The sequence below is a fragment of the Thecamonas trahens genome (assembly GCF_000142905.1).
Source record: "Thecamonas trahens ATCC 50062 unplaced genomic scaffold supercont1.30, whole genome shotgun sequence".
Classification (NCBI taxonomy): Eukaryota; order Apusomonadida; family Apusomonadidae; genus Thecamonas; species Thecamonas trahens.
This window is the reverse complement of record NW_013657650.1, coordinates 311,716-323,942: the sequence shown is the minus strand read 5'-3', so window position 1 is coordinate 323,942 and position 12,227 is coordinate 311,716. Positions and strand designations below refer to the sequence as shown.

Below are 12,227 nucleotides of genomic sequence, written 5' to 3'. Positions count from 1 at the left end.
GCCTCCGCCACCGTCCGGTGGTGGCCCGCCGCCTCCGCCAGCCCCGCCTCCATCGTCGGGCAAGAACAAGAACAAGAACAAGAAGAAGGGCGGCGCCGGCGGTGGTGGTGGCCGTGGCGCTCTCCTCTCCTCTATTCACAAGGGCGCCAAGCTCAAGAAGACCGTCACCAACGACCGGTCGGCACCCAAGGTCTAATCGCGCTCTCGCTTGCACGCCTCTTCCTCTCTCTTTACTTTTTTGTCTCTACCGCGCTTGCTCTGTCTCGACCGTTGATCCCATGCCGAATCCACGTGGCAAACCTGCCCAATGGGCCATGAGCAGCTCTCTGCTTCTCTGCACTGCACTGGCCGTCATCGTGAAGGCACCCGCCACCTCCCCGTGCCCGCGCTCTACCAACTTAGCTCGCATTTTCCCCGCAATCTCCCCTCCTGCTCGCACCCCCCACCACCTCCTCCATTTCACAATATGCATCTAACCAGAGCATCCATCACTCCATCAGCTCCCCACACTCAACAAATACCGTTCATCATCGCCCGCTGCTACCCCGCCACCTGCCTGCCACCCACCGCCACCCACCGCCACCCACCGTCGCCCACCGCCACCCACCCGCAACCGCCCCCACACCCAACTCTACACACTACCAACATGCCCTTTGGAGACTTCTCCAAGGTACGCACCCCCACCACGCTCTACCCCCACACACCCATCACCTTCCCCCCTTTCCCCCTCCCCCCCTTCCATACTGCCTACCCGTCCCCCCCCCCCCCCCCCCCCTCCCCTCCTCCCCCTTCCGCCAGGTTGATCGATCGCCAATGGCAACCCCCCTGAACAACACAACATTAATCAATGCCACAACGATTATTCCCCACCCCCAATTGAAGCTCAACCATCATTGCCGTTGGAGGGGCGAGGCAACGAGAGTTTGAGGCAAATTTTGCCCCCACGGACCCACCATGTACACTCACACGCGCCATGTACGTACGGTGGTTGTGGTGGAGACATACAGGGTGAGTGGGTGTGGGTCGTGCCACGGGACCCGCACTCCAAGGAGGTGTACCTCGGAGGAGAATGCGCTGTGGTGACCGACGACGAGGTCAAGATTCGGTTGGCGCTGGGTGACCCGCCTGCGGGTGAGAGCCACAAGGTTACGGAGGTTGTCTGCTCAGACTCGTCAAAGTACAAGGCGGTGAAGATGGCGGAGAACTGCGTGAGTGGCGTGGAGAACATGATTGAGCTGTCGGATCTGCACGAGGGCGCGCTGCTGCACAACCTGCGCATGCGGTTCAAGGCCGATCTCATCTACACCTTTGTGGGCACCATTCTGGTGGCCATCAACCCGTACCGCGACCTCGGGTACACCACGCTCCAGCAGAAGAAGGCGTACAAGGGCAAGGACTTGGACCCATCGATGCCGCCGCACCCGTTTGCGTCGGCGGACCACGTGTATAACTCGATGGTGGCCAACCTCCGCGACGGGTGCGCCGAGGGCAAGCACATCAACCAGTCTGTGGTCATCTCGGGTGAGTCTGGCGCTGGCAAAACCGTACGACCGGCCACATTCTCGAGTACCTTACGTTTGTGACCGGGCGCGAGTCCGAGGTGCAGAACCAGATCCTGGCGTCGGGCGAGATGCTCGAAACGTTTGGCAACGCCAAGACCATGCGCAACCATAACTCGTCACGGTTCGGCAAGTTTGTCGAGGTCCTCTTTGACGACGAGGGCATGATCATGGGCGCATCGATCAAGCACTACCTGCTCGAAAAGTCGCGCGTGGTGACCCAGTCCAAGGAAGAACGCAACTACCACTGCTTTTACCAGCTCTTTGCCGGCACCACCGAGGACGAGCGGATGGCCAAGTGGAAGCTGAGCGCCGTGCCCGAGGATTACTTTTACCTGGCCCAGTCGGGCGTGACATTTATGAAGAAGATCATGGACGACGCCGAGGTCTTCCAGATCACCATGAAGCACATGACTACGCTCAACTTTGACGCCGAGACGCAGGAGACTATCTGGAAGATCTGCGCCGCCGTCCTCCACATCGGCAACGTCCAGTTTGAGGGTGAGGACTCAGTGACTGTGACCACGCCCGAGGCCATCGCCGGCGCCTCGCATTGCCTCGAAATCGACCCGGACGACCTCGACAAGGCGCTCCGCGAGCGGGTGCTGATGATGGGCGGCAATGCGACGACCTCGTTCTTCAACTACAAGGACGCCATCAACAATCGCAACGCGCTCGCCAAGGCCGTGTACTCGGCCATGTTTGACTGGATCGTCGCCCACATCAACGAGACCATCGCCTCGGATGAGGAGCCCGCGGCCTTTATCGGCGTGCTCGACATCTTTGGCTTTGAGCACTTTACCAACAAGCCGCGCCCGCTCCCGCCCAAGGCGCCCAAGGTCATGCTGCCCAACAACCACTTTGAGCAGTTTTGCATCAACTTTGCCAACGAGATGCTGCAAAACTTTTTCAACATCAACATCTTTGAGCAGGAAAAGGCCATCTACCAGGCCGAGAACATCCCGCTCGACGACATCCGCTTCCAGAACAACGACCTCTGCATTGCCCTCGTTCAGGAGAAGGACGGCATCATCGACATCATGAACGACTGCTCCAAGCCGCGCCCGCCGACAACCTGGCAGCAGTTCCGCGACCGCCTACTCCAGGCCCACTGCTCGGGCGCAAACTGGGAACCCAACCCCAACAAGGACTACGACTTTCGGGAGAATCGCTCCGAGTACCTCGACAAGATCACCAAGCAAGACAAGTGGAAGACCGACATGACCGACATCATCCTCCACCACTACGCCGGCCCCGTCCAGTACACCATCGGATCGGACGATCCCGACGCCCCGCAGGACTGGCTTGCCAAGAACAAGGACAAGCTCTCCGACGACCTCATCCAGCTCATCAAGAAGAGTGCAAATCCGCTCATTGCCTCCATCCTTGACTACGCCCCGCAGTCGGACGACCGCAACCCGACCGTTGCCCGCCGCTTCCAGTCCTCGCTGCAGGAGCTCATCGGTAAGCTCACCGCCACTGATGCGCTGTTTGTGCGGACCATCAAGCCGAACGGCCGGAAGAAGCCCAAGTTTTTCGAGGACGACATGACGCTCGAGCAGCTCCGCTGCGCCGGCATGCTCGAGACCATCAAGATCCGCAAGATGGGCTATCCGCGCAAGAACCGCCCGCGCGACTTTGTCGAGCGCTACAAGATTTGCGTCCCACTCGACGAGCTTGCCGGCATGGACTTTGAGGCCCAGGCCGTCTACCTCTGCGACAAGTTCATCGACGCCGACGATGAGATGGTCGCCAACAATGGTGTCCCCTACCGCATGGGCACCACCATGATCTTTCTCAAGGACTATGCCTTTGGCCAGCTAGAGGCCGCCCGCGAGGCCCGCCTCAAGGAGATTCTCAAGATGAAGCAGCGCGCCGCGCTCCTCGTCCAGTCGCTCTACCGAACCACCCTCATGGTCCAGGCCATTCCCAAGCTCGAGGAAAAGTACGAGAACGTCCGCCTGTGGAACGAGGAGAAGCTCCGCCGCATGCAAGCCACCGGCAAGTCTGCCGACGAGATCCAGGCCGAGATGGAGGAGGAGCGTCGCGTCGCCGAGGAGAAGAAGCACCTCGACCTCAAGGCCAAGGTCTGTGGCAAGGCCGATTCGATCGTCAAGGTCGCTGCCGAGCCCGTCGAGACCGTCAAGGCCCGCATCTCCGAGCTCCTCGATGACACCCGCGAGCCCGGCTGGTCCGCCGATCAGCTTGCCAACATGCGCGGCCGCATCCACGAGCTCGAGCAGGCCGAGATGGAAATGGAGGAGGCCACCCGCGCCCTGCACGCCGAGTTTGCCTCGCTCAAGCCCTCGCTCGACGACTACGATCTCTCTCTCGCAGACGTGGTCAAGGACAAGGCTGACATCCTCGCCGCTGCCATCGCCGCAAACCTCGCCACCCTCTCGCAGGAGAAGATCGACCGCGCCAAGCGCGTCACTGACTGGGTCAAGGAGAAGAAGCGCCTCGAGGAGGAAGAACGCCGCCGCGTTGCCCGGGAAAAGGCCGAGGCCAAGCGCCGCAAGAAAGAGGAGGCCGCCCGCGCCCGCCAGCGCAAGCTCGAGGAGGAGGAGGCCGCCCGCCGCCTCGAGCTCGAGCGCAAGATGGCCGAGCTCCAGGCCGAAGTCGATGCCAAGAAGGAGGCCCGCCGCTCGCAGATCATGCACAAGCGCGAGCGCGCCGAGGAGCGCCGCCAGGCCGCGCGTCTCAAGCGCGTTGAGCGCGAAAAGGTCGAGAAGATCGAGGCCGAGCAGCGCGAGTTTGAGGAGCAGATGAAGCGCAAGGAGCTCGAGGACCTCGAGCAGCTCGAGGCCGAGGAGAAGGCCGTGCTCGAGGCCGAGAACGCGGCTGCAGAGGCACTCGCAAAGGCGCCCACCGCCGCCCTCACCGGCATCCGCGTCAAGTTTGGCGACATCAAGGCCACCGTCAAGTACGTTGGTCCGCTCCCGTTCTACGCCTCGGGCGAGTGGCTCGGCATCGAGGCCGACGTCGTCGTCGGCGACACCCCCGGCTCTTCCGGCTGGTGCATGGGCGAGCGCTTCTTTGAGTGCACCCAGGGCCACGGCCTCTTTGTCCGCGCCGACATGGTCCATGTCCTCTCCCGCGACCCGGCTCAGCGCTCAGACCTCTTCAACGACGCCGAGTTTGACAAGCCGCTCGGCTTTGGCGACATGGTCGACTGGGAGGGCCACCTTGGCCGCGTCCGCTACATCGGGCCGACTCACTTTGAGGCCGGCAACTGGATCGGTGTCGAGCTCGACGAGCCGCACGGCCACAACAACGGCTCAGTCGACGACCAGGTCTACTTTTCCTGCCGTCGCGGCCACGGCATCTTCACTCGCGCCCACTCGGTCGACTGCGTTTCTCTCTGGTCGCACACCTTTGCCCAGCGCGTCGTTCAGGACTACATCTCCGCCAACGACCTCGACCTCTACGACGAGTTTGACGAGTTTGACGACGTCGACGAGATCGAGCTGCAGAACCTCGAGCTCAAGGAGGCCGAGGCCCGCCTTCGCCAGCGCTTCGGCGCTGATTTTGAGATGTCCAAGTTTATCGACATGTCCAAGCCTGGCCAGGTCGTCGATCTCGACGAGAGCGACGGGTAGGCGGCCGGCCGTTGAGCTGGCGTCTGGTGTTAAAACAAAAATGCTCCCCCAGCCCCATACGTGCCCAGCCAAGCCGACACCACATCGCCTTGTCGTCGTTCGCCGTTGTGAATGCCGGCCGGTGTGCCACGGCCGCCATCGTCGCCGCGTATGACCACGAGGGGTTGTGGCCGAGATCTGGGCGCCGGTCGTCTTGTCGATATGCTCGGCCATGTGAAGGTTGTCCGACGCCACGTGGTAGCGGACAAGATCCAGATCCCCGTCGCTGGATAGCAGGGGGACGAAGGATGGGGAGAGCGAGTTGATCAGCTAAGAAGTAACAGAACAGAAGTACGCTGTGTTTTTGATCAGCGATCGCCTTTTCGACATCGTCTTTACCAGAGGCGGCGAGCCGGCGTCTGGACTGTGTAACCCTCGTCAAATGCTCATCTATCGGAGCCACCTGGAGGATGGAGCATTCTTGCGCTAGACAATGTGAGGAGTGTGATAGAAGATGCCGCGAGGGGGGATATCATGTGCCGGACACAACCACCACAAGGACACCCATCCGCCGACTGATTGTGACACAAACCACACAACAACATTCGTCTGTGGCGAGGAGGCAGAGCATGGCAACACGGGTACGTACACTCCAGCCCCCCAGCAGCAGCACATACTCCCCCTACACACACATGCATACCCAGGGAAAGGGAAAAGGACCCTCGTCACCCTCGTCACCACTCACCCCCCCCCCCCCCCGCCTCACCTTAGTCATTGGTCAAGGTCTACCTTCCCAATGAGACGTTCAAGACGCTGCCGATCAAGTCGACGACGTCTGCCGCCGAGCTCGTGCGACTGCTTGCGTGGAAGTGCTCACTGACGGAAGCACATGCCAGTGATTATGGACTGTTTGTTCGGGATGCCGCCACAAAGGCTCTCTGTCGACGCATCAACCATGAGGAGCTCGTCATGGATGTCACCAAGCATTGGCAGAGAGATGGGCCGGAAGAGCTGTTCTTTGCCCCAGCCGCTGCTGCTGATGCGGATGCTGCTGTCTCGCTCGATGCCGACTATGCTTCCGTGGGCTCGGCAGGCCCGTCCTCGCTGGCTTCGGCTGCTTTCATGTCTGCTTCTATGGTCATGGGCGTCAAAGTCCTCGCCGGCCGCGAGCTGGCAAAGATGGACTTTTTTGGCGCATCGGACCCGTACTGCATCCTCTCTACAGGCTTTGAGCGAGTCAAGACCCGAGTGTGCAAGAAGACCCTCGATCCGGTGTGGAACGAGACGTTTCTCTTCTCAGTCGAGGCCTCGTCCGTCCTCTCGTTGCGCATGTACGACAAAGATCGCGGCCGCAAGGACGACTTTATGGGCCGCGTCAACGTCCCGGTCCGCGACGTCATGCTCGCCATCTCCTCGCTCGAGGCCGGCGTCACCCCGGCCTGGGACGCTTGGTTCAACCTCGAGCACGACCCTACAGATACCTCCACACCCGCCGCCCGTATCCGTGGCGCCGTCCACCTCCAGTTTTGCTTTGTCGACCTCGAGGCGCTCGACGGTATTGGCGCCGCGTCGATGGCTTCGACCAGCGCCTCGTCGTCCGCCGCCGCCTCGCGTGCCGACCCAAGCCTTGCCGCCCTTGCGCTCGGTACCACCTCGGGCAAGGTCTCGGCCCTCATGGCTGCACCCGACGCCGCCCACTCGGCCGCGCTCCTCGCCAATCCGATTATTGCCGAGGAGCGCGCCGCCGAGCGCGCCGCAGCCGCCTCGTCGCCGCCGGCCGGCGACGTCTCCGACACCCCTCTTCCGCCGGGCTGGGTCCGCCGCATTCATGTCACAACTGGTGAAGTCTACTACATCCATGAGGACTCGCGCACTTTCCAATGGCTCCATCCGGCCGAGACTGTTCTGGCCGACGCCGGCGACGCCTTGCCTGCCGGCTGGGAGCTGGCCAGCTCTGCCGATGGCCACCCATTCTATGTCAACACTGTGAGCCGCGAGAGTCAGTTTGAGCGGCCGACTGCGCCGGCGCTGGGCGTGTCGGTGCCGCCGACTCGCACCGGACCTTTGTCGTCATCAACATCGTCGTCGTCGTCTTCCTCCTCCTCGACGTCTGACTCGGACTCGGACTCTGACTCGGACTCGGACTCGGACTCGAACGCCAACTATGCCACCCCGCCCGCAACACCTGTTGCTGGCGCGAGTCTGCGTATCCCACCAGTCAGCGTCGACGGCGCCGACGTGACGTCCGAGGCCGACGGTGGGTCGTGGTCCGACGGCGGTGGCGACGACGACGGCAACGACATCGAAGTCCGCGCGATGGCTTCCGACGAAGGTGACGTCGGCGAGAGTGCCGCCGCCAGTGGCCCAGCCCAGTTGGTGGTTCCGGGACGCGGCGAGCCGCGTGAGCACTCGCAGCTGGGCGTGTCCACGCCGGTGCCGGTCCGACAGGAGGCCGGGCGGCTGGTGCTGGACGTGTCGCATGTGGTCGAGTCCATGACGTCGTCGATTGACTCGACGCCGCCGATGCTCAACATTCGCGAACGGGCATTGATGGAGATGCTCGAAGCGCGGCTGAACTTGCGAGCTGCCGAGGCCGATGTTGAGGCTGAGCTGCCGCCGGGCTGGGGCCGCCGGGTCGACGGCTCGGGCCGTGCGTACTACATCAACCACACAACTCGGGCCACAACTTGGACTCGCCCCGTTCTGCCAGCCGATGCTGACGGCGAGACTCGGGAGACAGAGCGTGAGCGCCGGAGGGCGCAGTTCCTCTCGCGCCGGCTGGCAGTTCCGACCGCACATCCGGCGCTCGACCCGGCCGACTCATTCTCGTTTGATGGGCCTATCACTGACCTCGCTGCCGCTGTCGACGGCGACGGCTCTGCAGCGACCGATGACACTAGCGCGGCTGGCGACGACGGTGACGGCGACGGAGCGGCGTCTGCGGATGGTGCGAGCACACGAGGCGATGCCGACTCGAGTGGCCCGCCGCATGGGCTCTACCTCTCGATGCCCGAGTCGGGAGGCGGGTCGTTGGCCGGCGGGGCGGCCGGCGGAGCTCTGTCGACATCGTCGCTGCCGACGCCGTCGGCTCAGGGCCGGCCACTGCCGGCAGGTTGGGAGCAAGCGTCAACCGCCGACGGGCGTATCTTCTTTATTGACCACAACACACGGACAACGACGTGGGAAGACCCACGAGGGCTGGCTGACGACGGCTCGGGACCTGCGTTCCCGGCTATCGAGGCCGATGACGATCCGGCACAGAGCGAGCGCGACGAGGTCGACGCCATCATGCAGGGCGGCGCCGAAGCCATGGCGTGCCTCGACGACTTTCTGCCGGCCGGCGAGTGGGAGGTTGGCCAGACTGCCGAAGGCCGGCGATTCTACATCAACCACGCGGGGCGCACGACGCACTGGACGCTTCCGCGCGAAGTGGTGCGCGCGGCAGTGGCAGCAAGGCGTGCGCAGCGAAGCGGCGCCGCAGACGACGATGGGAGAGCGGGCAGCAGCGGCGGCTCATCGCGGTTCGAGCGGGTTGAGGCGCCTGCGCTGCCGGGCTACCGCGCGCAGCGGCCGCTGCCGGCTGGGTGGGAGGCGCGTCGGACACCCGAGGGTGTGGTCTTTTTCATCGACCACAACACGCGGACAACGACTTGGGACGATCCGCGTGTGGCGTCGGGATCCAAGTCGAAGAAGCCGACGCCGCGGTACGCGCGCGACTTTGCACGCAAGGTCGACACGTTCCGGGCGCAGCTGCGGTCGACGTCGGGCGAGGTGATGATCAAGGTCCGGCGTGGGCACCTGTTCGAGGACTCGTTCGTGGAGGTGATGAAGAAGCCGGCTTCGCAACTGACCAAGAGGTTCCGGGTCACGTACGACGGCGAGGCCGGGCTCGACTACGGTGGGCTCTCGCGCGAGTACTTTGTGGACTTGTCTGTGGACATGTTCAACCCGTACTACGGACTGTTTGAATACTCGGCGAACGATGCGTACACGCTGCAAATCAACAAGAACTCGGCAGTGGTGGTGGGCAACCACCTCGAGTACTACACGTTTGTGGGGCGGATGATTGCGCTCGCCATCCTTAACTCGAAGCTCATGGACGCGTTCTTCACGCGGGCGTTCTACAAGCACCTTCTGCAGCGGCCGATCACGCTGCAGGACATGCAGGCGTACGATCCCGAGTTCTATCAGTCGCTCAAGTGGATGTCCGAGAACGAGATCGAGTACATCCTGTACGAGACGTTCTCAGTGGAAATGGACAACTTTGGTGCCAAGGAGGTCGTCGACCTCATCCCCAACGGACGCAACATCGACGTGACCGACGAGAACAAGGCCGAGTACATCCGCCTCGTTACCCACTGGAAACTCTCTGGCTGCGTCGACGAGCAGATGACCGCCCTTCGCGAAGGCATCTCGCACGTCTTTGACCCGTCACTCCTCCAGGTCTTTGACGAGAACGAGGTCGAGTTCCTCATCTCAGGCCTCTGCGAGCTCGACGTCGGCGACTGGCGGCGCAACACCGACTACCGCTCGCCGTACTCGGCCGACCACCAGGTCATCCAGTGGTTCTGGCAAGCCGTGTACTCGTTCGATAACGAGCAGCGGGCACGCCTGCTCCAGTTTGCCACCGGCACCACCAAAGTCCCGCTCGGTGGCTTTGGCGAGATGTACGGCTCAAACGGCAAGGCCAAGTTCACCATCGACCACAAGCGTGGGCCGACCGACGCTCTCCCCATCGGCCACACCTGCTTCCTTCGCATTGACCTCCCGCAGTACCGCTCCTACGACCAGCTCCGCGAAAAGGTTCTCTACGCCATCGAGGAGGGCCAAGGCGCGTTCCTCCTCCAATAGAAGCCGAAACGTTTCAATTGTGCCATGAGAGAATAACATACAAGGGTCACAACCACTGGTTCGTCCGGCCGCCCGCGCCTGCCTCTGGTCATCGCCGCCCGCAGCCCGCCGGCAACGCGACAGACCGACAGACCCAACTCCCCCCTCCCTCCCCATCGCCCCGCATGCTGACAACAGCTCGAATTGCCGTCCTCCGGACCATTCGTCCGACCATTGCGCTCTGTGGCAGCCGCAACGTAGCAAGCGACAGTCACCCTGCTGGCTCACCAGGGCGTGTGAAGCGTGAGCATGCTCCGGTGGGTGTACCCGTATGGCACTCGCCGCTGGCCGCACCGCATCAACCGGCCGCTGTGGTGGACAAGGAGTATGCGGTGCGTCGGGCGGGGACAGCAGGAGCTGGAAGCGATGGATTTGAGTTGGAGAAGAACAGATCGGAAGTTGGTTGCGACGGATCATGGTGGCATGGCCCTTCTCTTGGCCAACTCGATGATGGTGTGGTCAACGTGGTGGTGGAGATCCCTCGTGGTCTGACCGTCAAGATGGAGGTGGCGACTGATGTGGCCGGCAATCCCATTAGCCCCGACACCAACAGCGATGGTTCGGTCCGCCATTTGAAGTACAAGAACGGTGTCATGGGCTTTAACTACGGTGCCATTCCACGGACCTGGGAGGATCCCGAGGTGTCGTACCATGGCTACGCCGGCGATAACGACCCGCTCGATGTGGTTGAGCTCTCGGATGGCGCCCTTCCCCTGGGCGCGGTGGTTCCGGCCCGGGTCCTCGGCGTCCTCGGTCTGGTTGACGAGGGTGAGCTCGACTACAAGGTCATCACCCTCCGGGCGAGCGAGGCTGCCCGGCGCGGATGGTCCGACATCGACGACGTACCAGCAGAGGTTCAGGCCGACATCATCGACTGGTACCGCAACTACAAGACCGCCGAGGGCAAGCCGGTCAACGAGCTGCTGTGGGACGGCACTATCCGTGATGCCGCTGCCGCCCTCGACATCGTCCGCCACACCGCCGACGCCTACGCCGGTCTTCGGGCCGATCCTGAGCGGGCCACGCGCCTCGGTCTCGCGCTCTGAGGCAACAGTCACTCCCAGCGCTGCGTTGGCGTTGGGCCGGGGGCAGGTGTGCTGTCGGCTGTGTCGACGGCGTTGCCGGCGTCGTCGTCAGCAGGCGCAAGCTCTGCCGCACCACCGGTGGGCGCGCCCTCGAACATCCACGGGTCGGCGGCCATGGCATGGGCCATGTCGGCGGCCTGCGACGCGTCCTCGTCGTCGGCGAGCAGCGACTCGAGGGTCGGCATAGCGGTTGTCAGCTCGGCAGCGAGATCGGTAGGGAGACCGGCGGCAGCCAGGGCATCGACCTCGTCCTCCTCGGCAGGGCGGGTGTCGTGAACAAAGACGAGCTCGGGAACGTGGCGGGTGGTGAGGCTCTCGGAGAGGAGTGAGCGGATGTAGGGCGCGGCGCGGAGGAGGGCAGTCTCCACCGTTTCGCGGCTGGGAGCATCATCTGCGCCCGGATCAGGCGCATAGTCCCAAAGAACACGAGCCCGGCGGCGGTCCCGAGTCACTTCAACATCGAGCACGTCGACACGTGCGTCGCGGAGATCGGCGTCCTTGACCGATCCGTCGCCGAGAAGAGCGCTCAGCCGGCGCTGCATGTGATGCATAAACACAATCTGCCTGTTGGAGAGCGGCACACCATCACGCGGCGCATGGCGCACTGCGCTCTTCTTCTGGCGGTCAGCAGCAGAGTCATGATCACCATGACCACCGCGAGTATCAGCCCACTTTGCCCGGAAGCGAGCGCCAGCGAGATGACCATCCTGGCCGCCCTTCCGGCCGCTCGCCGAGGGCGCGATGATCTCAGCCCACTCTGGCGATTCTCCAGCCAAATGAGCCGCTTCTTCCGCCGAGAGCAGAGCCTTTGCCCTCAGCTTCTTTGACTTGAGTGCGATCTTCCGAGTCTTCCGCCGAGCCATGTCTGTCCGAGGTGATGCCAGGTCGTCGTCGGCCTCTCTCCGTGTTCCGTCTTCAGGTCGTGTGTACAGGTCAAGCAGACGGGTGACATTACGGGTATTGCGCCGGGCAGCAAGCCCAGGAGACGCCCATAGCATTCGGATGCCCAAGGCGAGGATGGGATGGGCATGTGGGATGGGGATAGGGAGCCGGAGCATGAGGGAGGGTGGGGGCGGGGTGGGGTGGTGATGGATTGGTTGGATCGGGTGGCAGGG

The 12,227-nt window shown here is 63.1% G+C and overlaps 6 protein-coding genes across 6 annotated transcripts in view; 5 read left to right on the top strand and 1 right to left on the bottom strand.

The window, feature by feature from the left end:
- Positions 1 to 196, top strand: part of AMSG_06740 (uncharacterized protein) — a gene marked incomplete at its 3' end in the record, with an annotated part of 2,365 nt that extends 2,169 nt beyond the window's left edge. Inside the window, exon 3 of the mRNA XM_013901338.1 lies at positions 65 to 196. Within this exon, the coding sequence (XP_013756792.1) occupies positions 65 to 196 (132 nt within the window). The remainder of the gene's footprint in view (positions 1 to 64) is intronic.
- A 436-nt stretch (positions 197 to 632) lies between these two features.
- On the top strand, positions 633 to 5,209 carry AMSG_06739 (myosin-I heavy chain class VII unconventional myosin). The gene is made up of 2 exons (XM_013901337.1): positions 633 to 670; positions 1,008 to 5,209. The coding sequence occupies exon 2, from the start codon at positions 1,631 to 1,633 to the stop codon at positions 5,156 to 5,158; it is 3,528 nt and encodes a 1,175-aa protein (XP_013756791.1). The 5' UTR covers positions 633 to 670; positions 1,008 to 1,630; the 3' UTR covers positions 5,159 to 5,209.
- Positions 5,210 to 5,766: 557 nt separating this feature from the next.
- On the top strand, positions 5,767 to 10,043 carry AMSG_06738 (ubiquitin-protein ligase E3; the record flags this gene model as incomplete). Its single annotated transcript, XM_013901336.1, has 2 exons — positions 5,767 to 5,778; positions 5,909 to 10,043. The coding sequence occupies 2 exons, from the start codon at positions 5,767 to 5,769 to the stop codon at positions 9,986 to 9,988; spliced, it is 4,092 nt and encodes a 1,363-aa protein (XP_013756790.1). The 3' UTR covers positions 9,989 to 10,043.
- A 109-nt stretch (positions 10,044 to 10,152) lies between these two features.
- On the top strand, positions 10,153 to 11,073 carry AMSG_06737 (inorganic diphosphatase; the record flags this gene model as incomplete). Its single annotated transcript, XM_013901335.1, has 2 exons — positions 10,153 to 10,224; positions 10,504 to 11,073. The coding sequence occupies 2 exons, from the start codon at positions 10,153 to 10,155 to the stop codon at positions 11,071 to 11,073; spliced, it is 642 nt and encodes a 213-aa protein (XP_013756789.1).
- Positions 11,074 to 11,160: 87 nt separating this feature from the next.
- AMSG_06736 (uncharacterized protein) lies at positions 11,161 to 11,975 on the bottom strand (the record flags this gene model as incomplete). The annotated part of the gene is made up of 2 exons (XM_013901334.1): positions 11,161 to 11,176; positions 11,209 to 11,975. 2 exons carry the CDS (start codon positions 11,973 to 11,975, stop codon positions 11,161 to 11,163), a joined length of 783 nt encoding a protein of 260 aa, XP_013756788.1.
- Positions 11,976 to 12,134: 159 nt separating this feature from the next.
- The window catches only part of AMSG_06735 (uncharacterized protein), a gene marked incomplete at its 5' end in the record, with an annotated part of 2,633 nt that continues 2,540 nt past the window's right edge, over positions 12,135 to 12,227 (top strand). The window contains one exon of the mRNA XM_013901333.1: positions 12,135 to 12,142. Coding sequence (XP_013756787.1) covers positions 12,135 to 12,142 — 8 coding nt within the window. The remainder of the gene's footprint in view (positions 12,143 to 12,227) is intronic.

Excerpts from the sequence above, each read along its gene's own strand:
- AMSG_06739 (XM_013901337.1), top strand. The coding sequence starts at position 1,631 with ATGCTCGAAACGTTTGGCAACGCCAAGACCATGCGCAACCATAACTCG.